Source organism: Molothrus aeneus, chromosome 17 (genome assembly GCF_037042795.1).
Source record: "Molothrus aeneus isolate 106 chromosome 17, BPBGC_Maene_1.0, whole genome shotgun sequence".
In the NCBI taxonomy this organism is placed as follows: domain Eukaryota; kingdom Metazoa; phylum Chordata; class Aves; order Passeriformes; family Icteridae; genus Molothrus; species Molothrus aeneus.
The window spans coordinates 13,561,968-13,588,264 of record NC_089662.1 but is presented as its reverse complement, the minus strand read 5'-3'; the positions used below and the strand labels follow the sequence as shown (position 1 = coordinate 13,588,264).

General features: G+C 42.8%; 1 protein-coding gene across 3 annotated transcripts in view; it reads left to right on the top strand.

Annotated features, from left to right (window-relative positions):
• Positions 1-26,297, top strand: part of TSHZ2 (teashirt zinc finger homeobox 2) — a 205,235-nt gene that overhangs the window by 112,578 nt on the left and 66,360 nt on the right. The window contains exon 2 of one of the 3 annotated variants that reach the window (XM_066561784.1): positions 16,174-19,125. In XM_066561784.1, the coding sequence (XP_066417881.1) occupies positions 16,174-19,125 (2,952 nt within the window). Of the gene's footprint in view, positions 1-16,173; positions 20,248-26,297 lie in introns of those variants that run through there. The other 2 variants (XM_066561782.1, XM_066561781.1) reach the window with 2 other exon arrangements.

Sequence of the window (26,297 nt, the reverse complement as noted above, 5' to 3'; positions counted from 1 at the left end):
GGCACAAGACTTGGAAAAGTTGGGAGTTCATTCCCTGGTGTTTTCTCTCACGTGAGCACATGAACTTTTTAGATCTGTGACTTTTGAAAAGATTAAGCACAGTGGGGAATGAGCATCTCTAGGCCTTTCCCTTCTCTCCATAGATTCTTTCCTTTGGTATTTCATTTCTATACATCTCTTTAGCCTCTTGGAATCTGCTCTTTTGAGGTTTCTCTCACTTCTTGTGCTATATTAGATGTATTGCGTGTGCCAGCTCTGGAAGGGAAAGGTGATGGCTGTGCTTTTGGGAAGGAAATCATTCAGGTGCTGCTGATGTTTGCAGATGGGCAGGTCGGGAATTCCTTCCTGTGAGTGGGCACAAGTGGCACCTTGAGCAATGATCTCTTCCTCAGCGGTTTTGAGCTTTCTTCTCATCCCCACCAGAAATTTGGAACCCTTGGATGGATGTGCTTCCCTCTGAGCTCCAGCACCTTTGTGTCACGGAGCTATCCCGATATACAAACACATTCCCCTTTTTCTGAACCCATCACCAGATCTCCGGGAACAATCCCTGTATTTCTCGTGCGGCAGGGATAATAATAGCCCTTCCTTTGTTTTGCTGCGGAGATTGGCATCTCTGCATCACACAGCAGCGCCTGAAACAGCTCAGCTCTCACCTTGCCGGGGCGGGGGGCTCTGACAATGAGCTGAAATTAAGAACCGGCACAAAAAGGGAAAGCTGGGTGCTAAATACCGAGGAGGTTAGGAGCGTGTTTAGCGGGTTTTGTTTCCAGCCTGGAGCACATCCCAGCCTTTCCCAGCGAGGTGAGCTCTCCTGGATGCGGCTGGAACTTGTGCTTGTGCTTTGCACGAGGCTCTGCTGCACTGAGGTGCCTACTTGGAGTTCGCTTTTTTAATTAAGGCTCTGTATTGTAACTAGTCAATGTACATTATTGGGAGAATGAATGTCAATGCCAGTGCTTTTTCTTTCTCTCCTTTATCTTTGTCAATGATTCAAAGACATGATTTATGGTTAGTCTCCGTCTTTCAGGATCATCCATCAAGCGCTGGTTTCACTACAGGGCTCCAAGTTGTAAATCATGCAGAAAGGCTGTCACTCATCTCATTTAACCCTTTACACACGGGGATGGAGGAGGCGGGCTCTGCCTCTCACAGCTGCAAGAAAGAGCAATAAAATGGCCATAAAATTGATGAAGTTAGACTAATCTACACCATTAATTGTTCCTTGTAATGCAATAATTATTATGAGGGACAATTAAAAAAACAGGCCATGACTCCACCCTCCAAGTTCATCCTGAGAACCTGGAGGACTCCAGGGCTCCATAAAATGTGTCACATTTTTGTTTTCCCTTTTGAGCTCCTTTCAGATTTTTTAATGTCCATTACAGACATGAGCCGAGCTTCTCTTTAGAATCAATCACAGGCTACTTCTGACCATGACCTTGCAGCAGCTAAAGGAGTGCAAAAGCCCATTAGCAGCTGCTATTTTCAGCTGAAAATTAACAGTTCTTTTTCTTCTCTCTCCTTTTCCCCACTCCACCCCTCCCCTTTTTTTCCCCCTCTTCTTCCTTTTTTTTTTTTTGGACAGGAAGACAGCAAAAAATGAAATGTGTAAGTGGCATGGGAGCCTCCACACTTAGCCTTGTCTGGCAGGCTTGAGGGCTGGTGACAGCTTTGGCCGAGTGCTGACGGCTCCTCCGTGCTGTCCCCTGCCAGCCCTGGCCGCTGCTCCCAGGTCACAACTTGCAGACAATGCCTCCACCTGCTCCCAGCGCACAGCCAGGGAGACTGGCATTAAATAATGAGGTGTCTCTCTTCTTTATCTTGCCGTCTTATTTATTTATTTTTGGGCTCCAAGTGTCGGAACTTGGTAATGGAGGGTTATTAATGAAAACCATACGTTTGGGGTCTATTTGTTTCGATTCTGCGGTGACTTGATGGCAATTTTAGCCCTGAATTATGTATGGCTCTGTTTTGCCTAGGCAAGCTGATACAAACAACAAATATAGTTAGAAAAAGATATATCAGTAAATAAACTGAAAGGTTGTAAAATATGAATGTTTATCATCCAGACGGTGCCGCTTCTCTTCTTTTTTACATGAACTCTACTTGAGATGGTATTTAGGAGCTTGGGACTTCTTCTATTGCAGCAATCTCTGCAGCTTGTCATGAAAACAAATGACACCAGAGGGAACCTTGTCTTACACTGTATTCTTTTGCATGAACCTCCGTCTTCTTAAGGTGCTCATAATTTAAATTTATATCCTGATTTATTGGAAGATAAGATTCTACCCTTCTTCCCTCACAGAGCCGTGCTCCTTTTAGCCCAGGCTCCTTCCCCTTCCCAGGGCACTGCTCACCCAGCTCCAGGCAGGCAGGGAGGGCAGGATGGATCCCATTCCATCCCTCTGGAAGGGCACAGGAGCTGCTCGAGCCCATTCCTGCTATAAGGGATAACACCTGCCACTGCTTCTGAGCCTTGGCAGCCCTGAATTTGTAAACAGGGACCTTTCTGCATCTTACACAGCACCAGGCTGTGAACTTGGGGGGAAACAAAGGGTAATTCAGTTGTCTGATGGCGTCAAGAGAAACGTGCATCCTCCATCCAGGAGATCAATTCTGGTCTTTAAAGTATCATCCATTGCAAGCATCAGGATAAATTAGCACTTGTTTTATTCTGGACTAAAGTCTCATCCCACAGGGATCTCCAAGAATTTCTGCTGCTAAAATATAGCATAGAGGAAATTATAATTTTAGTATCTCTCTGCAGTCTTAATTAAGACTGTTCTTCTGATATAAAGCTGTGGTGTCTAATTACCAGAAAGCTGTCAGAAAGTAACTTTCAAAAAACCTGTGTCAAAAAAGAGTTGGGAAGACTGGAAATATTTATTGAGTTACAATTTTATGGTGCTGGTGGATTTTTTTTACATCTAACAGACAACATTACTACTAATTCCTGTCTCTCAGTATTCCACTTCATGAGATAAATCCCAGTTCCAGCCTTTCTTCACTGAACGGTTCCTTTATGTCCAGGTGACATTTGATAGGTTTTGCTTGAACAAACAGGGGAATGTTTCCTCCCATTTTTTTATCTTGTTACTTCACAAAGTACTTGAAGTTTTCAATTTCAGTGTATTTCAGATCACAAAGCCCAAACCTAGAACAAATGTGCATTATTCCCTTCAACAGCAGCAGAACCTCTGCAGGGCAAAACTCCCAGTTAACCTGCAGAGGATCAGGAATCCTCTTGGAGATGCAGTCCTGGCTCCTGGGTTTTGTCCTGGAAAAGGCTGATATTTATGACAAAATGTGTTCTTTTGCTTGGCAAGGAGTGGGCAGAGGCTGTGCTGGCTGGGGTGTGCCTGGCAGAGCCCAGGAAGCTCAGCCAGGTGTGGTGACCTCTCCTTAGCCCAGGGACCAGCACTGAGCCCGGGGTTTGGTTTTGTTCCCGGCTGAAAGTCCCTTTGCTGAGATTTGCATCAGGTAAAAAAAACCAACCTAGGAGCGGTAATATGATGAATGCTGACAGGTACATTTGCTACAATTGATTAAACACTTTTGCCATCCTTAGGATTTTCTTTCCCCGCCTGGTGCCTTGCAGAGAGAGAGGTGTGAGTGACTTTGTCACTGACATTAAACACTTGTATGTACTTGGAGCTGCAAAATGTTATCCCCAGAGTTTGTTTACTCGATCTGTATTTCCAATCAGTGCAGAAGGTTTACTAAAGCAGTTCATTACTGATTTATTTATGATGTATTTAGATAGCAAATATGGTTCTGTCAGCAGTTGCTGGCTAAACAGTGTTGACAGACATTAATAGCATATGGTATAGGAATGGAATTATGATCTTTAAGAGTCTTTGTGTCTCAACATACATTTACAGTTTGAATCTTTTCTTAGGTAGAGAGACAGAGAACTTCCAAACAAGAAAACACTGTTTCTTTTCCTTTCTGTAACCTTTGGGGTTTGCTGGTGGTGACATTAAAATCTTCCGTGCCTGTTTAGCTGTTCAATTTAATGGAAGACAAATTCTCCCAAAGGTTTAATTTATTCTCACAAACTGAAATCACTGCATTCTCACCATGGGAAATGGCCTTAATTTTCCCAGCCTTCAGTATACATCAAGCATATAATTCATTTCTCCCCCCTCAATACTTCGCTCATTAGAAAACAAAGTTTTTGATATTTAAATGTTACATGGTTTAAGTTGAGAAGCAGATTTCAGCCCCGTAAAGAGCATTTGCAGACATGATTGCCTCCCTGACAGCAATGGGTTTATGCAGGGTGGAACAGAAAAACACTTGAATTTTTGACCTTTAATTGTCTGCTTCCTCCAGTGTCGCTTATGTCACATTCCCACATCAGCATTTTCACCAGTGTCGAGGAGAAAAGGCAAAAAATGAGGAAGGAAGAGGAGACAGAGGTGAAACCACCTTGGGGCAGTTGATGCTGGTGGAGGAGGCTGAGTTGTGTTGGGAAGAAGATGAATTTCATATGAGAGGTTGTCTCTGAACCACATGAGGATGAACAAATTAGGAAATAATATAGGAAATCATTTTATCCTTTTTTTTAAGATTCATGATAACAGAGGAGGTGAAGTGGGAATTCAGTGTTTCATTTCCAAAGTGGTGGGCAACACTTTGCCTTCCACAAATTGGAATTAATGCCCCAAAAATCTTTGCTGGAATGAATGGTTGGGCTCAATGACCATGGGTGTCTTTTCCAACCTGAATGTTTTGTTGATTCTGTGATCTGCAGGTGCCCATCAGACAAAAAGAAAAAAAAAAAAAACAGCACCAGGAACAAGAGAGAGCCAAGAAAAACAAAACATTGAGCCAATTCTTCCTCTCCCTAAATCCTTTTACTTCAGTAAGAAGCCAGTAAGAAATTCAGCTTCTTGTACATGGAAAAGTTAATATATCCTTAACATCTGAAAAGTTATTAGAAAAGAAAGCCTTCAGAGTCAGGCTTCTCCCCTCAGCTCCACAGACCCCAAGAGTTGGTGGAATCGAGCTGCCCCTGACACTTTTGGCTGCTTTTCCTCCCAGTGAGTGTTTAAAGACTTGTTTGAAAGGGACAGAGACTAAAACATGGCAAATTCCTAAATAATGGATTAAAAGCAGATTCAGTCTTTCTGCAAGTTCTTCCTTTAAACATGTTTTTCTCTCTTTGTGCAACCCATTTCCATTTTGTGAGGGAACCGACTGCACGGAAGGAGCAGTATAATAAAACTAAAAATAAAATAAAATTACAAAATTCTAAAATTCAGATACAGACTGGTCAAATTCCAGCTGTGCATTGGTGGGTACAGCAATTAGCCCATGCAGACAAGGAGAACTGGGAGTCGTTCAAGACAAACCTTGTGCAGGTATTGGCTCGTTCTGTGGCAGGCTTTGCCTTCATTTAAATTTTAGATTGACAAACACATTAAAAATGCGTTTTTTTAAGGTGTTATTGCTGGTAGAAAGAGAAAGAAAATCAGGCCAAAATGCTTTGAAAGGGAAGTATTGTTTGGATTTGAACCCAGTGGACAAACTGAAAGTGTTTAGACAGTCTGTAATGAAGTGTTGTTGGCCTCTGGTCTGTAATAAATGCTTCAATTTTATAGCTCCAAATCAACTTTACCCATAAAATCCTAAGGGACTTTCTCTACTTAACAAATCAAGTAGGGCTTGGTGTCCACAGCCAGAGTATCCTCGCGTGTTGTCAAAAAGCTCTGCAGAGCTACACTTGCACAGCTCCCACTGATAAAACCAGCAGAAATCACAAGTTTTGCTTTCACATTATCAGCACTCAGTACAAAACCTGTGCTAGATAAGGTGCAAGAGATTTTTTGTCATGAATAATCAGATTTTTGGTAGCAAATGGGTTTTCCTGGTTTGAATCCAAGCCTCAACAAAATGATTGGGTGGGTTTCTGTTCAGGAAGTCCAGTTGGTGTGTGAGTCTTTCATTAGAACACTGTGCACTTCCTTCTCTATTTCTTATTTCAATTATTGCTCCAGGGGTCTGTTTAAAATCTGAGTGCAGATCCTGTGCCACATTCCCACAGAATAAACACAGCTGGGATATGGATGGAAATGCAATGTCCAGAATTCCCTGTAATGTTCCTTGTCCCAGCCTCTCCCTGCATCTCTCAGAAAGCAGGCTGGGCTTTCTCTCTAATTCTCTCCAAAAATCCTGCTCTGCTCACCCTCCTGGTTCCCAGAAGAATTTTGAGGGAAAACCTTTCAGATTTCTGTGTTGCTGTGGAGGTTAAAGCCCTGCTCATGTTGAAGGGAACCCTCTCAGAGCAAGCTCTGCCCTGCACTGCTTTGATTGATTTATTTCCTGCTGCTTGTACTTTCACTGATCACTTTCTTATTACTTTCCCACTTCCATCCATTTCAGCTTTTCCTCCTTTTCCAGCCATTCCTTATGCCACCTGCTCCCACCTGATGGATTGGCTGCTCAAAGAGTTGATCCTGACCTGGCTTGGGCCCTTCCCCAGGAAATCAATGATGCCACACAGACAGAAAATGATGCCCCGATAAACACCCAGGCCCATTTGCTCCTCTGCCCAAGGGCAGACCTCCAGGGGTGGTGTCCCACTTGAATGCTGATGAAATGGAGGAGAGAGAAATTAAAACAAAAATGGAGAAATTAGCTTTTTGTGTGGATTTACTCACTTGGAAATTCTGCACTTACCCTTGGGATTACTACAACAATAATAACTGTATTTTAATTCTGTAAACATTTTTAAATAGCCCTTTTTAATGGCTTTTTTTAATATATATTTGGACTTGCCTGCAGCAGCAATTCATCATTCAAAGTCAGTATTCTGAGTAATTTGGTAGAGGTCAGATGCCCTCTGCTGTGTTTCCTTCCAAGTCTGAGAGGCTCAAAAAAAAAAAAAAAAAAGTGGGGCAATTAATAAAGTTTTGTATAAAGTTTTGTTGCTCTGCTATAGAGCTGGGTGGTAGAGAGCTGGGTCATAGTTAATCCATCCTTTCAGCTCTTTCAGGACTTCAGTCTGCAGTTTTGATCACTGGAGTGTTTTGTGACCTCCTGCAGGCCTCAGGTCCACTTCTGCTGGAAATAATAAATGGCTTTTTTGTACCCTCCGAGGTCCCTCTCTTCAGCAGTGGTGACATCATGGTACCTGTGCTGGAGAAGTTGTTTCTGTCAGTAATGACCTCTCTGATTTCTGGGTGTTTTGCCCATAACTCAGAGTTGTTATTTCTTGCTGAGATTCAGGAAAAGCTGAGCCAGTGCAGCTGCAGCCTCCTGTTGTTGCTGCCTCTTTTTTCATGCTCTGTCCCAAGTGATAAATGTCAGATATCACTTAGGACAGGGCAGGAATGCAGACTGAGACTGGGGTGATTATGATCTGTAAATGATCTGTGCACTGGCCCTGGCTCTCAACCCTTCCTTGGATCATTGGAGACCCAATTTAAAAGAACACAGCTTAATGTTTGGGTTTCTGCGACTTTTTTTTTCTTGCCTTGAAATTTCCGTTATTTTATGAATCTTGATAGATACTTGGACACTGTGTTTATTTCCATATCAGTTGGACGTTTTTCCTTTTGACATGGATTGATTTGTTTTGCACAAGTTTCTTTGCAGAGCACAGCCAACAGTACTTATTTTACTACTGAAAATTATTAGAATTCTTACTATTAAAAGGTCTTTATATCTGCAAGGAAACTGTGGGGCAGCATCTCAGAATTGGGTGGAAAGAGAGAGAGGAAAATGCTGCAGTGAATCAAAGCAGGGAGATTTTGGGGGAAGGAAGAATTTTATTCCAGGTTGGTAGAAGCTTTTGGCAGGGCAGTGCCGCTGTTGGAGGCAGTAAATAACAAAAGAGCAAATAAATAAACGAAATCAATAAATGATGAAATAACAGAGGGAATAATAAACATGCAGTGTGTTTACACTGGTAATCAAGAGAGTGATAGGAGCTGATTCCCCCTAATTCCAGGCAAAACTGGTTGCAAGTTCGTGCTCCCAGAGCCACCTGAGGCTGTGCCTTTCAGAGAGAATATTTCAGGCAGGACCTTAAAAGCTTTTCCATTTTGAAAGGGATTTCAAAGGATCACAGGCTGATTCTTCTCCCAGTTGCTGCAGCTTTGTTGGCTGCAACAAGACAGGAAAATCAGGATCAGACCCTCTGTGTGCCCTTGCCTGGCAGAGAAATACCCAAATATCGTGGAGGTGAATGGAATTGTCCATATTTTGTGTGAAATGCTGTTTGGATGGCTTGTTTAGGTATCCCTCCTTCTGCAAAGGGGGACAGCAGTGGTGGTGGCCCCTCTCTGCCCATGCAGTGCCTGCAGGAGGAGAAGTTTGCTGCAGTGAAACTCTCTCTGTTCCCTGTGGCTCTGCTCTGCCCACAGCCCAGGCTGGGTTCTGGCTCTTGGCTGCTGTGTCTGCACGTCTGAAGGAGATGTTTTGACCTTTCTCATCTCTGAGTGGTGTTGCAAAGATGGAGTGATGTAGAACAGAGATTTTGTGACAGAGTAATAATAAGAAAGAATCTGACTGCCAGTTGCTCATTACTGGATCTCTTTTAAATGCCAGAACCTTCTATGTTTGCCTTCAAACAACACTGAGCACCTAAATCACCATAGTAAACAGATATAGAAAGAGACAGAAAGGTTAAAAGTGTACTCATAATCTCTTGCTTTTCCTCCTAAACATGTTTGATAGCAATATTGTTTCTTAAAAACAATATGACCTCATTTGTAAAGCAATATTCATGCTAAACTAGTCAGCTGTTAAATATACCCAGCACTGTGCATTATGATGAAGCTAAACCAGAATTTCAATTATTTTCTGGACACATTTAAAATTATAATACTTTACTGGGTTAGTGTTATAGTTCATCCAAATTACTCACAAAGTATCATATCAATCTCTTGCAAGTGCTTATTGCTTACATCTCTGGGAAGTTGGTGGAAGGAAGATGCTGTCGGGGGTAATGACCTTCATGCTGCCTTAGTGCTCTGATGGTGATGTGGCTGTAAGTGCAGGCAAGCCTAATGGTCAAACGTCAATGTTTGCTGGCCATCATATTTGTCACCAAAGAAGCAGAGTAGTCATTTGGACCACCACATGCAGCAGGATGCTCCTGGAAGGAAAATAAAGAGGGGAAATCAGCCACTTGATGATCTGTGTATTCTTTTAACACTGGAATGTTTAATGCCTGGAATGCAAGATCAAAACAAAGCAGGCAAATGAGGAAGACAGATTTCATTATACTCCCACTTTCTACTTATGTACCTTATCTAAAGAGATGTGGAGAGAGAAATGATGCTGCAGCATTTAACCAGCTCTGAGTAACCAGCACAGATTTATGAGTATTACTGGCAAGTCTGGCTTAAAGCAGATCTTACTGGAGCTGCACTAGGACTGAATATCCAAAAGCAAAATCCAAAGGCCCACTGCTCTTTAGACAAAGGTTATAGTAGTATGCTTTTAAAACTTATTAAATATTATTAAAAGTAATGCTAATGCTTTCTAAAATCAGGTCAGATAGAAGGTTCTGGGCAATGCTTTATTGCAAGGGGCTTGTCTTTATGCAGCATCTTCAGCTGGGCAGGAATTCTGAGCTGTAATAAAACATGGAGGAAGTTCTGCTGGCTCCATCTCTAACCTCAGTGGATCACCACACTGAGTCCTCAGGAAACTCTGGATTTTCTGTGATACTTACTGCTCTTACTCCAAAAGAGACAAACATTTAGGAGCTCTCTTGAACTGGGTTTTAACCTCTCCATGAGCCTGAGCACTCTGTTGGATTTAGCCAAGCTGGTCTGTTTTGAGTTGGACTGGCCAAGCAATAATCAGCCTTTTTACAACAGAAATCCTATCATTTGTCTCTCCATCATACTATTGATCAGTTATTAACAGAAACAGCCATTTCCAACCTGAACCCCCAAACCCAGCTGTGTGAAGGGCTGATTCTGCAAGCTCTTTGCACACTGAGTGTAGCAATGAAGAGGAACATGATTCTGTGGAGCTGTTTTTAGAATAAACCTTGTGCTCTCAGGGCTGAATTCTCTTCTCTGCCCAAGACTCTCTCCAGGGGAAGTGTTGGTCGTTGATCTCTCAGGGTTTATTGCATGTCCTGTGTCCTCCTCCACCTGCTCCAAGCCAGGCCCAGCTCTTTTCCAGGAGAATGTGCTGTCCATGAGATAAGCCATGGATTCAATAGAAACAAGCCAAAGATTTATTATTTTTTTTAGGATAACAAGCAAGTGTCCATAAACATAATCCTCATCTTCTTTTATTTATAATTGTAGTTAATATAAATGTACTTCATTACTGGAGAGCAGTCTTCACGGCCATACAATAGCAAACAAATTCTTCAGAAGCATCTTTAATTATTCATTTGGCTGCACTATATTTTATGCTACTTTTCATAAATGTTAATCTTTATTATTGCCCTACCAGGAAAAAAAAGAAAGGAGGAAAGAAATACCTGTTATTAAATGACCTATCAGGCTGACATGGATAAATGTTGGTAGCTATTTAATTGTTTCCCATCTGCAGTTTTATACAGTTTCTATCAAACTGAAGGGTAATTTTTTTAGTAGCTGCTTATTTTAAATGTACAAAACCCTTGTGTGTAATTCCATTAGCTGCCCTACAGCATTGCAATCTACAGTTTCCCTGAGGCTGTTGTGAAATATTGATGAAATCCTTGCTTTTGTGGCTTCCTCTGATACACTAAACATTTGTCTGATGTTAGTTGAACTTGAATGGATCTGTTCAGAGTTATATCAGTAGTGACTTCAAAGGCTGTAAGGCTGTTACAGTTTTTTTTACAAACTGAAGTTTCAAAGCCTTACCATGTGGTACTTTAAAAAAACAAAGTTCATATCAAATGAACCAAAGTGTTAGCAATACACTGGTAAGACTCATTACAATTTCAATTTCTATAGATATATATTTTTTTGTGATTCTGATTGGTAGCTCATGCCATTGAAAGAAATTTAGATTGGTACTTAGGGCAACCCAGGATAATGAAAGAGGGAAAACATAATTTTTGAAAGTTGGATTTTAAATGAAGTAATCTATAAATTTACAAACCCACTCTGCTGTTTTCTACAACAATAAATAGCACAAGAGAAAACAGAAGAAAGGCAAAGGGAGACAAAAGTTTCAGACTTCTCTTTTCATCAGCAAAGTGATTTACAGTGGTGCAATTAAAGTGACTAATGAGGAAAGCATATTTGCTGCTACTGTATGCCTTGAAGTTTTCAGGCCATGCTGCATCTTGGAGAGCAGCCTTTGTGCCTGCCCCAGGAGCTGAGTGGAGCTCACAGTGTTGGGGATGTGTGGCTGTGTGACACCTGCCCCAAACCTCACCTGGGCTGTGTGGCTGTGTGACAAAGCTCACCTGGGCTGTGTGGCTGTGTGACACCTGCCCCAAAGCTCACCTGGGCTGTGTGACAAACCTCACCTGGGCTGTGTGACAAACCTCACCTGGGCTGTGTGACAAACCTCACCTGGGCTGTGTGGCTGTGTGACACCTGCCCCAAAGCTCACCTGGGGTGTGTGGCTGTGTGACACCTGCCCCAAACCTCACCTGGGCTGTCTGGCTGTGTGACACCTGCCCCAAAGCTCACCTGGGCTGTGTGGCTGTGTGACACCGGCCCCAAAGCTCACCTGGGCTGTGTGGCTGTGTGACACCTGCCCCAAAGCTCACCTGCTGAGGCCAGGACAGAAGTGGTGTGAGGGAGAGCAGCTGGGGTGGTTGGGGCAAAGGGGAGGTTGAGCTCTTTGCAGTCATAACATTCTTTAGGAGCATCTTAGTTGGAAATACAATCTGGGGATCACCAAACACCATCAGCTGGTTGTAAAAATGGCATTGTCAGTTCCAGGAGTTTGTAGAAAATATTTTTAACAAGAGGCAAATGATGACATCAGAGCCCTCGTGTGAGGCACTGGAGCTCCTGGCTCCAACCATGGTGGAATCCTTCTCTGCAGCAGCCAGGACCTGGCATGGAATGGATTCAAACTGACTGAAAGGATGCCTTGCTGCTTTTTATTCAATAACTGCCTATGCAAACAATGTTATCCTTAAGGAAAAATATTCAAGAAAAACCTCCACAATAATTCCTTCCCTCCTCTGCACTCAGCTCAGCAGCTCACATCAGCTCCCCTCTCTTTTTGCTTGTGTTAGTTTTTTTTTCTGCTTTATTACTGTTTTTGAGTTTATGGGTCACTCACAAGCAGTTCCCTCCAGCCACTGATCATTTGGCTCACAACTGTGCAGGATGAAGTGTAAAGGACATAATCTGTTCTGGTTTTGCTGCTAAGAGCCCACTGAAACTCGGGGGTATTTTGCCTTCTTAACCAGTAGGAAATTGGATATTTAATAGAAAACTTTATAATACAACTCTAATTAAAGAACAACAAAATGAAAGCCCCAAATTGCTTCATTTCAGCATTGTATATAAATAATAGTTATGGCTTCATGGAATTGCCTTTGTGTGTTAGAATTCAGTCAGAGTGGAAGCCACTCTTTTCCTTGCTCCTGCAGAAGCTGCTCCTGTCCTCCTGCAGTGGATGGTGGTGGGTGTTCCTTCTCCTACTCTGCAAGAGGCAGGATTCATGCCTTGGTATCAGCTGCTGTAATACTTGAAAAACAGATTTCTAGGGGAAAAAAACCTCGAAGGAATATTGGGAAAAATCCCTCCTTTGAGGTGCCAAGTTGTTTTGGGCACAAAATTCATCACCATGGTGGTGATCCACGCTGAGCCACTGCAAACTGAGAGTGGGTGTGATGGTAAATAGTAACAGCAACAAAAGCTGCAAAAAATGCCCCATTATCCAAATGAATGAGCTGGCATCCCAGCAAAGAGGCAACTGAGCATCTCCAGCCTATTCTGAGGACGTCCAAAACCTTCCTCAGGCTGCAGCCGGCTTTGGAACTAAAACTCAAAACCAGGACTTTAGGCCAGGTGACAGAGATGTCCCTTTGTCCCTTCCATCCATCATTCAGAGCCAGGTGCTGTCTGTGCCACATTCAGGAATCTTGTCCTGTATTTTCTTTCCACCTTGGAGAACTTAACAGGAAGTTATTTCTGTCGTACAGAAATTTTGAACATAGCCTTAAAAATGAAATTCTATAATTCTGAAATTCTATAATTCACTCCTTTATGGCAAATTTCATATTTTGAGAGTTCTTTCTATAGAATTCCATTGCTTTTCTAAAGTGTTCTATTGGTTTTAACATTGTTAAATTCCAAAATGTCTTTGATAAAGAGTTATGCAACGGAGTAGGGAACTATTTTTCCCCCAGCTGCCAATTTCTCTCTTCAGTTGATTTTCAGATGGCATGAAACTGTAGCTCTGAACTCCTACAAAGAGCCAGGTTAAGATTTGTCTGTGGGTGCTTAATGCAGTTCGACATCTTGGAGAAGGAGGAATGAGAAGTGGTCATTATCCATTATCTGCTTGGAACCTTTCAGAGAAAGAAACAGCTTCTGCCAAACTCAAAAAGATGTTTGAGCTGAAGCCAGACAAGGAGGAAACAAGATCACCTTCTAGCACTGTGAGATTGCTTTCCTGATGATGTTGTTTCAAGGAAAACTGGAATGTGTATGGCTGAAGAAGTGCAGGTGGTGCCATGGGTTTTACATGGATTAGCAGAGTTGTTCTGGACAATGATTCACTGTCCCTTCTCTTGGCAGAAAATAAATTTTCCAGTCTTGGAAAGAAACATGTATATATATGTATATGTATTTTAATAAAATGTTTCTCTACATGGAAAAAGAGCAAATCTGAGTAAAAATAGTATCCACTGGTGGAAAAGTTAACAGTGAGAATGAACACTTTTGACAAAAAGCTGTATTGACACTCCTCAGCTCAGGTCAGGAGGGATGGATAACGTGGTGCCACTCCCAGGGTAGTCGTGGGTGTCAGTGCTGGATTCACGCCCTGGGAGCCTGGCTCGGTGCTGTCTGCAGGGAAGGGTCCCAGCTCCAAGGGTGGGTTTAAACCCAGTTTTGCAGGTGTATTAACTGGACCTGGTTTATTTTAGCTCCTCTGTGGAAATATTCCAGAAATACCTAAGAAAATATCCTTTTTGAAGAATAAAGAACCAGCTGTTTATTGCAGATCTCATCCTAGAGAAGGAGGTTTCTGAGGTTGCCATGAATCCAGTCACAAAGATACAGAGAGGAATTAAGAAACCAAATAATTTGGAATTATATTTGTGATTATTATCCATATAATAATATTATCCCTACTGATGTCATGATTTTTACATACACCATCTTGAGGTCAATCAGCACTAAACAGAACAGCATTTCCATTTAGGAAGCCAAAAAATTGCTTCCATTCAATGCTTTGAAGCTCCTGAGTTCTGTCAATTCTTAATGACAGTGACATTTCAGACTCCCACTTCTTCAGGACTGCACTTTTCCCATCTTACATCTGCCTGGGCCTGCTTAATTTGGGTGGGAAAATTTCTCATCTAGGAAAGGGAGGAAGCATTCATCCAGTTGCCGAGTTTGGATTTCTCTTATATTATTTCTTCCCTGTAACACAGTTACACATGAGGATCTCAGAGGTTTGGAATGTCAGAATAAGCCTGGGGGAGAACTGGTGGGAAGAGAACAGGTCACTCAACAATTTATTACATGGACATCAGTGTGACGTGCAAAATTTATGCTACTTATTACAGACTCTGCATTTAAAGCATGTGGGTGTACAGATATAAGACACTCTTTACTTCTAAAATAAATAATGCAAAGTCCACTTAAATTAATGTTATTTCTGTTAACCAGCTACATCCCTTCATGTCCAATGAAATCTTACTAAAAAGTCCTGTTGGAAGAACACGAGCATCTCTTGTACCCGAGGTTGTCTTGCAGAACTGGTCTCCACTGTCCTTAAAATGCCCACAGCAATTTAAATCATTTACATAAACAGAAATGCTTTTACAGGGAGGACACTGAAATGTGTTTTTAAAGCTGCCCAAACCCCTAAACCATTAAAACAGATGTGACTGATGGTTTTGTGAAATTTTGATGGTGCTTTCTGCACAGAGTCACAGAATCAACCCTGCCATGGGTGACACTTTCCGTTCACCCAGGCTGCTCCAAGCCCCATCCAGCCTGGCCTTGGACACTTCCAGGGATCGAGGGGCAGCCACAGCTTCTCTGGGCACCCTGTGCCAGGGCATCCCCACCCTCACAGGGCAGAATTTCTTCCATATATCTAATCTAAACCTCCTCTCTGTCAGTTTAAGCCATTCCTCCTTGTCTGTCACTACAGTTCCTGATGGAGAATCCCTCTCTGCCTTCCCTGTAGACCCTCTGGAGATACTGGAACTGGTCACTTCTCCCACTTACATGAGATTGTGTCAGTCTCTTACACAGACACCAAAAAAGAGAGAATTCCTCAGCACAAGTTACTCTTCTGTAAAGGTTATAGTAAACATGTCAATGCCTAATTAAGCAGCAAATTTTATCCATATTGTGAGGGATGTGCAGCTGTCTGGTACTTCTGCTTTTCCTAGAGAAGGACAAAGGATCTTGTGAGGAATAAATTACTGTATGTACCTTCCAAAGGAAAATTTAACTGAAGCACAATTTGCTTTTATGGTACACAGTACATTACTTTTATAAACAAAAGGGTTTCACTTATGCCTATTAACACTTTCAGATGTTGTATTTTGACATAAAAATTATTTGTGTACATCCTAAAGTGCATTTTTAGGTGATCAAGTGGCAAAAGGTTACTGTACCTAGATAATGCTCTGAACCAGTAAGATTATGGCACTTATTTTTCTTCTCTTCCTTGCAAATTCAACCCTTTCTCTCACTGAGGCTAAAAACAATTTCATAGAATTGAAGCTTTTAGTATAAACTTTAAATTCTTACATATGAATTTTCCAACTGTCCCATTACAGGACAGTTAGAATTATACTCCCATGACAGGAAAATTATTAACTCGGGATCTCTGGCAGTTATAAAGAATTATGATCATCTGCCAACAAAATGCAGCAACCTTCACAAAAAAGAGACATCGTTTGGCTTTTTTTCACTTCCAGAAGTAACAGAAAATACAGTTACAGATTAAAACAAAATCCAGTAAAGAAAATGCATAGTGAAAGCAGAAAAGTGGAACTGAAACATGCTCCTTTAACAGGTTATTTCATATATTGACATTACATTTCAGGTTACGTCCAAGAGGAAGATATAAAGGAAGAGGAAGATATAAAGGAGGAGGAAGAAGATGACGATGACAACAACTCCACTGCTCAGCTGCAGAGCAGCAATGACACTGGCACGGATGAGGAGCACGAAGTGGGTCCTGAGCAGAAAGGGAACTTTAGTTTCCAGAATTCCCCTGTCAGTCACATATCCAACCAGGACGCAGAGAACGAATCGCTGCTGAGTGACAGTAGTGACCATGTGGCAGATATCAAAAACATCTGCTCCAGGGAGCCCCAGGACCCCAAAAGCAGCGCCCACCCCAAAGCCCAGAGCGAAGCACACGATTGCATGGATAAAATGACAGCAGTCTATGCCAACATCCTGTCGGACTCTTACTGGACAGGCTTGGGGCTGGGTTTCAAGTTGTCCAACTCTGAAAAGAGGAGTTGCGACAACAGGAACGGAGGGAACAAAGCTGATTTCGATTGGCACCAAGACGCACTGTCCAAAAGCCTGCAGCAGAATTTACCTTCCAGGCCTGTCTCCAAGCCCAACCTGTTCAGCTCAGTGCAGCTCTACAGGCAGAGCAGCAAAATGTGCGGGACTGTGTTCACGGGCGCCAGCCGGTTCCGCTGCCGGCAGTGCAGCGCTGCCTACGACACCCTGGTAGAGCTCACGGTCCACATGAACGAGACAGGCCACTACCAGGATGACAACCACAAAAAGGACAAGCACAGACCTACCAGCTACTCCAAGCCCCGGAAAAGGGCCTTCCAGGACATGGACAAGGAAGATGCACAAAAAGTTCTGAAGTGCATGTTCTGTGGTGACTCTTTTGATTCCCTTCAAGATCTGAGTGTTCATATGATAAAAACAAAACATTACCAAAAAGTGCCTTTGAAGGAGCCGGTACCAACCATTTCTTCAAAAATGGTCACTCCAGCCAAGAAACGTGTGTTTGATGTGAACAGGCCTTGCTCCCCCGACTCCACAACAGGGTCTTTCTCAGACACCTTCTCTCCCCAGAAGAACGCGAACCTGCAGCTCTCCTCCAACAATCGCTACGGGTACCAGAATGGGGCCAGCTACACCTGGCAGTTCGAGGCCTGCAAATCCCAGATTTTGAAGTGTATGGAATGTGGAAGCTCCCATGATACCTTGCAGCAGCTCACAACCCATATGATGGTCACTGGCCATTTCTTGAAAGTCACAAGTTCAGCTTCAAAGAAAGGAAAACAACTTGTTCTGGATCCTTTAGCTGTGGAAAAAATGCAGTCGCTGTCTGAAGCACCAGCCAGTGACAGCCCTGTTTCAAAATCAACCAGTAAATCATCTGCAGAATGCATAGGTCCTGCTTCTGAACTTAAAAAAGAAAGTAAAAAAGATAAAACTGATGATGCAAACAAAGATGAGAAAGCAATGAAAACTGAGGAGTACGAAGACACTCTTCAGAAACCCCTGGATCCCACAATGAAATATCAGTACCTCCGAGAAGAAGATTTAGAAGATGGTTCAAAGGGCGGTGGGGACATTTTAAAGTCCTTGGAGAACACTGTCACGACAGCCATCAATAAAGCTCAGAACGGAGCTCCCAGCTGGAGTGCATATCCCAGCATCCACGCAGCTTACCAGCTCTCCGAGGGAGCCAAGCCGTCCCTGCCTGTGGGATCCCAGGTGCTCCAAATCAGGCCAACCATGACCAATAAATTGAGGCCCATAGCACCCAAGTGGAAGGTGATGCCTCTGGTCCCTATCTCAGCAAACGTGAGCCAGTGCACTCAAGTGAAGAAGGAGGCTGAGGAGAAGGAGGAGGTACATAAGGACTATGCTAAGGAGAGTGTCCAGGCTGAGCCGGCCTCACTCAGCCAGAGTGAGAGGGAACCTCTCCTCAAAGCTGAAGCCTCTGTGGAGCCAAAAAAGACAGAACCGTGTCCCTTGAAAGAAGAAGACAAAATTAAAGAGGACAGTGGAAAAGAAAAGCCAGTCCTCAAGGAGCCACCAGCAGCTTCTCTCAGTAATGGTTGTGCTGCTGCCAACCATTCCTCGGAGCTGCCCTGTGTCAACCCCCTGAGTGCACTGCAGTCCGTCCTGAACAATCACCTGGGCAAAGCCACTGAGCCCTTACAGCCTCAATCCAACTGCAGCCCCAGCTCTAGCACAATTTCCATGTTCCACAAACCCAATCTAAACATGATGGAGAAGCCAGTTTTATCTCCCGCTCCAACCCCACCAAAGCCTGCAAGCGTATCCAGGCACTATTTGTTTGAAAACAATGATCAGCCTATTGACCTGACCAAATCCAAAGGCAAGAAAGCTGAGTCAGCTCAAGCACAATCTTGTACTTCTCCACCTCAAAAGCACGCTCTGTCTGACATCGCCGACATGGTCAAAGTTCTTCCCAAAGCTACCACACCAAAACCTGCTGCATCCTCAAGGATCCCGTCCATGAAGTTGGAAATAGATGTCCGACGCTTCGAGGACGTCTCCACGGAAGTCTCCACTCTGCATAAAAGGAAGGGCAGGCAGTCAAACTGGAACCCTCAGCATCTGCTCATTTTGCAAGCTCAGTTTGCTTCCAGTCTCTTCCAGACATCTGAAGGTAAATATTTATTATCAGATCTAGGCCCACAAGAGCGCATGCAGATTTCCAAATTCACTGGACTGTCGATGACCACCATCAGCCACTGGTTGGCAAATGTCAAGTATCAACTTAGGAAAACCGGAGGAACAAAGTTTTTGAAAAACATGGACAAAGGACATCCAGTCTTTTATTGCAGTGACTGTGCATCTCAGTTCCGAACCCCCTCTACTTACATTAGCCACTTAGAATCCCACCTAGGTTTCCAAATGAAAGACATGAACAGGCTGGCTGTGGAGCAGCAAACCAAGGTAGAGCAAGAAATCTCCAGAGTTTCAGTTCAAAGATCTCCTGAAACAATAGCTGGAGAAGAGGACACAGACTCTAAGTTCAAATGTAAGTTGTGCTGTCGGACATTTGCGAGCAAACATGCAGTAAAACTTCATCTAAGCAAAACACACAGCAAGTCACCAGAACACCATTCACAATTTGTAGCAGAAGTGGATGAAGAATAACTCTTAAGGTATGCATGCTCTATAGCGAGTTTTCATTTCAGCATTTCCAGGAGGCTCCGTCAGGCTCCGTGCTTTGGTCAAAGTAGGAAAACAGTATAAAATGTATGGTGTATGCTGCGCCGCTCCTCCCCCGCATGTACACATCCATTTTATAACGTTTTCAGGAAGAGAGCTTGGTCAATGCAAACCCACACTGCCCTAGAGAGAAATGTTGCTGCTCGTTATTTGCAAAATAGCTGTTTGCCCATTTCTCTTTTGTCCCTAAGAATAAATCATTTCACATCCACTGCACTTCGGTGTGGAATGCAAGAACTAAGTGCTGCTCTTTGCAGTGAGAATGGAAAAAAGCAGATAAAGAGCACTGAAACTCAAAAGGTCATTACCTCACTCAGTGCTAGCACACCAATAAATCTGATTTGGATGGGGAAAAAAAAGAAAATTCAAAAGTCAAATTAGCAAAATCTCAATTATTCTGAGTTTCTCATAATCTCAAATACAGCCTCAAGAATCTACAAATAACTCTGAAAAGTTCCTATCTAGAAGTTCAGTTATTCTTCTGTTGATATTTGGATGTTCAGTTTTGTAAAATATTTTAATATTTTACACTTACTTAAACACTTGCTACTGTGAGTGGCCTTTTTTGTCACATCATTTTAACCTCTCTCTCCATCATTCCTTTTTTAATCTTTAAGATGTTTGATTATATTTTGCTTCGTGTTGGTGGAAGTCAATCCATAAACATCACTGACTTCAGTGCAAGTTCTCGTATAACCTGGGGGAGTTACTGCTTAATTGAGATTTTTTACAAGCTTAATATTTCCAAGACCTGTTAGTAGGATACTGCTGCGCTAGTGTTGCTATTTTTTTGCTGCAAGATACACCAGTTACCACAACCAATGTTTATAACATGTAATGTAATATTCAGATGCCACACCATTTTTGCATTTTTAATTTTACTTGATTCACAAACTTGAATATTCTTGATTGAAATAAATATGCAGAACATCAACTAAAAGTCCAAATAGAAGTTTTTTGTTCTAACCAGTTTTTTTTTTCCAGGAGGGCTCTGTTTAGTTGTTCCCAGCAATTCTTCCAGCAGACTCAGGCTCTGCTGGTGTTCACAGAACAACCATGTGCAGATCCAGGTTTTCTCCGAGGTGTTCATTACTTGAATAACATTCAGAAAATGAATTTGTCAGATGGTGAAAATTAAAGATGTGCTGTGGGTTGTCACTGATGCCACCTGGCTTTGTGGCCATCCTCTAGCTGATTGAGAGGATGGGGCTCAGTCCCCATTTGGGGGAAGATTTCCCATTTGTTTGCTGCAAATATTCATGTTTTAGGAAACACTTTCTGCTGCCAAAGCCAGCACGAGCGCTCTGTGTCACTTAAGCTCCATTAAAAATGCTACTTTTGAATAATTTAAGCCACTGATCAAGGGGTTACTTTGGGCTGGTACTGTAAGCTATTGCCATGGAGTATAATGTCAGTGTTCAAGTGCAGTAAGATTTAAGTTTTGCATACATTCTGTACATGCTGTCTGCATTGGAGGAGATTTATGCTTCCTGCATATTTTAGCCAGCAAAATTCCATCTCACTCCTAAGGAGTTTGTTTTCTAAATAGGGCTAATACCCTAAAGTATCTATTTGGGCACTTTACCCCAACATTAGAATGTTGCTTGTTTACCTGGCCACTCCAAATCAACACCCCCGAGAGGCTGGGTAGGGATAAACATCCCATACTTTGTTTCCTTCCCCACCACTTAATGATTATTAAGACTCTGCCATTCATAGTTTTCACACAAGAGATATCAGAGCAAACCAATAATTTGGGGACTATCAAACAAAAGCTATCTGCCAGATATATTAACACAACAGTTATTTTGGCACATTCATGGCTTAACGTGTGACAAATGTTTCAGATTTGGTCTTGAAAGCACCGTGTTATTACTCAGAGGCAAACCAAACACCCACCTTTGTAAACACGTTACTGTTGCTGAGGATTGGAAGAACAAATACAAAAGGGGAGAAAAAAAAATCTCCAAGGGGAAAAAAAAAAGTGGTTTCTGCATTGTAATAACCCTCACGGAGACATATTATTCAGGTGATGTGTAACTACATAAATAAGGGACTGTCCTTCCTGCCTCTGGATGCCGAGAAATTGCTGTCCTCGTAATACTCATCCATTTCTAATTTATATCAAGATGCAGGTTGTATCTTACCTTTGAAAAAATATATTTAAATTGCAATGACAGAGTGATAGCACTGTTATCTGGAGCTATAATTTCAGTTGGTATGCATGATAGCACAAATTGTCTGAAATGATGGGGTATTTGGGATGGCATTGTAAAGATTTTATTACAGTTTCGGAGCCGAAAGCCTCCCTGAAGTTCTGACGAGGTTGGGAGTGGGGAGGCCTGAGTTTATTCATATGGATTCTTCAGAAATCTGCAAGGAGACTAAATCAAATAACAGGGATTTTCAGAGTTTACTTACTCTTACCATGTTATTTTTAAGATCCAGTATACATTTGAATAATAACAGAGGAGAGCAGAGTATTTAGAAAGGAGAAATATAAAGCTGAGATCCTTAAAACACATACATGCATTTATGTTTCCTTCTTGCAGGCAATATTGCAGTGAAATAGGCATAAAAATAGAGACTATAGATTGAAATAAATGGAAATAAAACAGTGGAAAGAATACTTGAAGTATAGAGATACATAAAGTACTTTATATTTCAATGGCATTTACTAGTAGAGGTTATATTGTCAAATGTTAGCTATCATTAAAAATATAAATGAATAATCTGGGTTAGTACTGTAGAAAAATGTGTTATGGGTATAGATTTATTTTTAAGACCTCTGTGAGGCTGTTTATAAGAAATTTGCTATAAATTCTTCTTAAATGTAAAAAGATATATATATCTCTTTTATAGTCATCTTTGGTGTTTTCCTGAATTCTTCTAAGTGATATGGGTTTAGTAATATAAAGTAAGATTATGTGTAATATACAACAATCAAACATCTCTATTCTCTTTCATTTAACCCACTTCAAATTTGTTTTTATTGTTATTCTTCATAGAAAACCCATGAACATTAGGAAACATGGCTTTAATTAGAAGTAATTTGTATGTTGACTTGTACCTTGAAGAACATTCGTTCATTTCTTCAACTGAATTAGAATTTTTATGTTGTTCTGAGGAAAAAGGCAGGGCACAATTGTATTTCTCACTTTAGAGCCAGGTGGGATTGGCTTGGAACTGGTCACTAACTGAGGCTCTCTGTGGCCTTGGCTACAACTTCTGATAGAAATAAATCTCCATAAAGTCAAATTACCCAACCTGACTGGGGCGATTTCTGTTTCAAAAGACCCCGATAAGCGAACAGGCAGCTACCTGAGATGAACTAATTTGAAAGTAAGGCTGTGCAAAACAAAAAAAAAAAGTCAAAATGATAAACAGTTTTTCTCTCTGTTTCCTCCTTTGTCTTTTTTTAACCATCAAGTTTAAAGCTTCTGCGGCGCTTTTTTTTCTACTTTATAGGAGACAACTGACATTCTGTGGTAAATGGAAGAAAGAGCAGAGCAGAACTGAAAATCCTCTAATGCACTGACACTAACTTGCCCTCTATTGTTGAAAATGAGCAGGCAATCATGATTGTTCATCAAATGGCTCCTAATGCAGTTAAAGCATTCAGCTATAATTTCTCCTTGCATTTATAATTACTGTCATAGACTGCACACCTCAGTGAGCAGATTAAAGCTATAAACTATTTAGCCGTAGCTTTAAGATGAGGAACTTGATTTGTCTGGCAGCAGTTATTTGTTAGAGAGCTTGACACTTCACATAAAAATGACTCAACTTGATGAAGAACAATGCAGTTTAAGCAATGCAGTGATTTTAAATCAGTCATTATACCACACCCTGTAAGAATTGCAAAGCAATTTGTTAAATGATATATAGGACATGTAGATAACTGTATGTGTTAAGTATACCAAAATAGAAGATTTTTTTCTTCCCTGGATTTTATTTTCTCATCCCTCTGAAGCAGTAGGAGCTGCTCTGATCATGTTCCACCCTTAGCCAATATGGCTGTTAGGTGGTCAAGGACAATTGTGTGAATCGGTGGTACAAAATTCTATTTTAGGGAATTTAGCTTGCTCTTCAACTTTCATTTCTTCTTAGCAACAAATATTAGAAGCTGAGAGATCCTTCCAGGAGAATCAGACATGCTGGGATGTGCCTGCCTGCAGTGGTGTCACCACAATTTTGTAAGCAGAATTTACCAAGGGTTCTGCTCCCCATGCCATCAGCCAGAAAAAGAGTGTTCATCCTATGAAGTCTTGATTAGTCCATTCAAATGGGATTCTCCTGACAATGTCTTTTTGGCAAATGATGGCTTCTCAATGGGAAGAAAAACTCTGTGGGGAAGTTCCATTTTAATAAATATTTTTGTTAGGATAAACAGGGTAAAATTGAACGAGAGAAGACAGAGCTAGGAAAAGAAACAGGTTGGCCTTTTTGCTGAAGCAAAATCCTGCTGAAGCAAGGAACTACCTCCAAACCATCAGCCCTCCCTCAAAACAATCCTGTCCTGGTGAAGCCTCAGTTCTCTTAATCCTTTGAAATTTATCACTGTTTACCTGAAGTGGTAGATCCAGATTTTTTTTTTTATTTAACATTTTTAAATCTTCAAAATTTTCTTGGATAGCATTTTTTTTTTTTCAATCTAGCCATCGTCCTTGTAAACCCAATAATGGTGTGTTCTTGGCTTCCCTGAGAGCAGGGCCAGGCCAGATGATCCACCAGGCTGTGGCAGCACCGATGGATCCGTGCAGATTTCCTGGCTTTTTAGGAAGGTTTTACAGGTTTTACAGGTTGCTATTAAGATCAGTATTATTTAACATTGCATTTGAGCTTCCAACCCGCTGGGTGAACCCACATTGTTCCTGGGCTCTGTACAAACACATTGCATGTGGCAGTTCCAAGGCAGGGACTCCTCTGCTCACAAAGAAACAGCAACTTTGGAGCAGACTCTAACTGACCTTGAACAGTGCCAGCCTCCTCCAGCATTCACTATTCATAAGGACATCAAAATCTTGCCTTCTCCTTGCTGTGCCTGATATTATTAAATGCTACAGCCTTCATAATCTATAGCAGAACATTTCTACCAGGTGAGATTTCAAAGGAAGGGTACCTGAGTCTTATTTATATATTTTACACCTCAGCAATGGGATCACAAAGATCAATAACAAAAGGAAAAGACATGAACAGTATCCAGCCCTCCAAAGGACCTTTCAATAAAAATAATGTAATTTAGCAGGATGAGCACTCAGTGCAAATATGATGGAGCACAGATGGAAAATGAGGAAAATTATAGATACAGCTTTATGGGAGGAGGAAAGGAGGAAGAGATTTTTCACTATTTATTGGGATAATGAACAGATAATTCATGATTATTAAGCTGTAGTCTTCAGGCCTCATTCTGCTGTCTCTTCCAACCTCAGTTTGGAGCTGGGTGTGGTTGTGCATCCAGGCAGGGTCTGTTGAGAGGAGGGATCAGGCCTTTCACTGGGTTCCACAGAAATGCAAGCAGGACTTGCAGCTCCAGCCCAGGACCCTCCCTGCCAGAGGGGGAACGGGGTGGGACACACAGAGCACAGAGCTCTGGCTTCCATGGGACTGTGGCTCTTCTCCAAGAGCATCTCAGCCCCCACAGGGTGTCCAGCTGGGATAACACCAAACACAACACCAGGCAGCAAAATGCCAGCCCTGAGAGAGCCCGGGGCCGATCCTTACCCTGCTACTCCCCTGCTGGAGGATCCTGAGCTCCCAGGAGAAGGAGCTGAGCCCTCCAAGGTGTGAGGGGGCAGGAGAGGTCTCCTGCCAGAGGGATCCTGTGTGCTCCCATTCCCCGGATGGACAGACAGACAGGCTGTGGGGAATGGCTCTGAGTGCTCCCATTCCCCGGATGGACAGACGGACAGGCTGTGGGGAATGGCTCCGTGTGCTCCCATTCCCCGGATGGACAGACGGACAGGCTGTGGGGAATGGCTCTGAGTGCTCCCATTCCCCGGATGGACAGACGGACAGGCTGTGGGGAATGGCTCTGAGTGCTCCCATTCCCCGGATGGACAGACGGACAGGCTGTGGGGAATGGCTCCGTGTGCTCCCATTCCCCGGATGGACAGACGGACAGGCTGTGGGGAATGGCTCTGAGTGCTCCCATTCCCCGGATGGACAGACGGACAGGCTGTGGGGAATGGCTCTGAGTGCTCCCATTCCCTGGATGGACAGACGGACAGGCTGTGGGGAATGGCTCTGAGTGCTCCCATTCCCTGGATGGACAGACGGACAGGCTGTGGGGAATGGCTCCGTGTGCTCCCATTCCCTGGATGGACAGACAGACAGGCTGTGGGGAATGGCTCTGAGTGCTCCCATTCCCCGGATGGACAGACGGACAGGCTGTGGGGAATGGCTCTGAGTGCTCCCATTCCCCGGATGGACAGACGGACAGGCTGTGGGGAATGGCTCCGTGTGCTCCCATTCCCTGGATGGACAGATGGACAGGCTGTGGGGAATGGCTCTGAGTGCTCCCATTCCCTGGATGGACAGACGGACAGGCTGTGGGGAATGGCTCTGAGTGCTCCCATTCCCTGGATGGACAGACGGACAGGCTGTGGGGAATGGCTCCGTGTGCTCCCATTCCCTGGATGGACAGACGGACAGGCTGTGGGGAATGGCAGGTCACCCAGGAGGGGCACACACCGGGAATGGCTGCAGCGAGGGAAGGAGGGACACGCGGGGCCGTGAGGGAACTTGTCCATCGTAGTAAATTTACAGAATCCCTTTATTAAAAGCAAACAGTTCCTCCTCCCCTCCAAATTCCCCCCCTGCCAGCACTCAGCTCTTCTGCCGGGGGTCAGCCCAGGCAGGAGCGGGAGGGAGCCATGGGGAGTGGAGGAGGTTGTCATGTCTAATGAATACCCTGAATGTATCAAGATATATATTTTTTTCATTTCAGAAAAGGTTCCATTAAGAGGGAGACAGCCC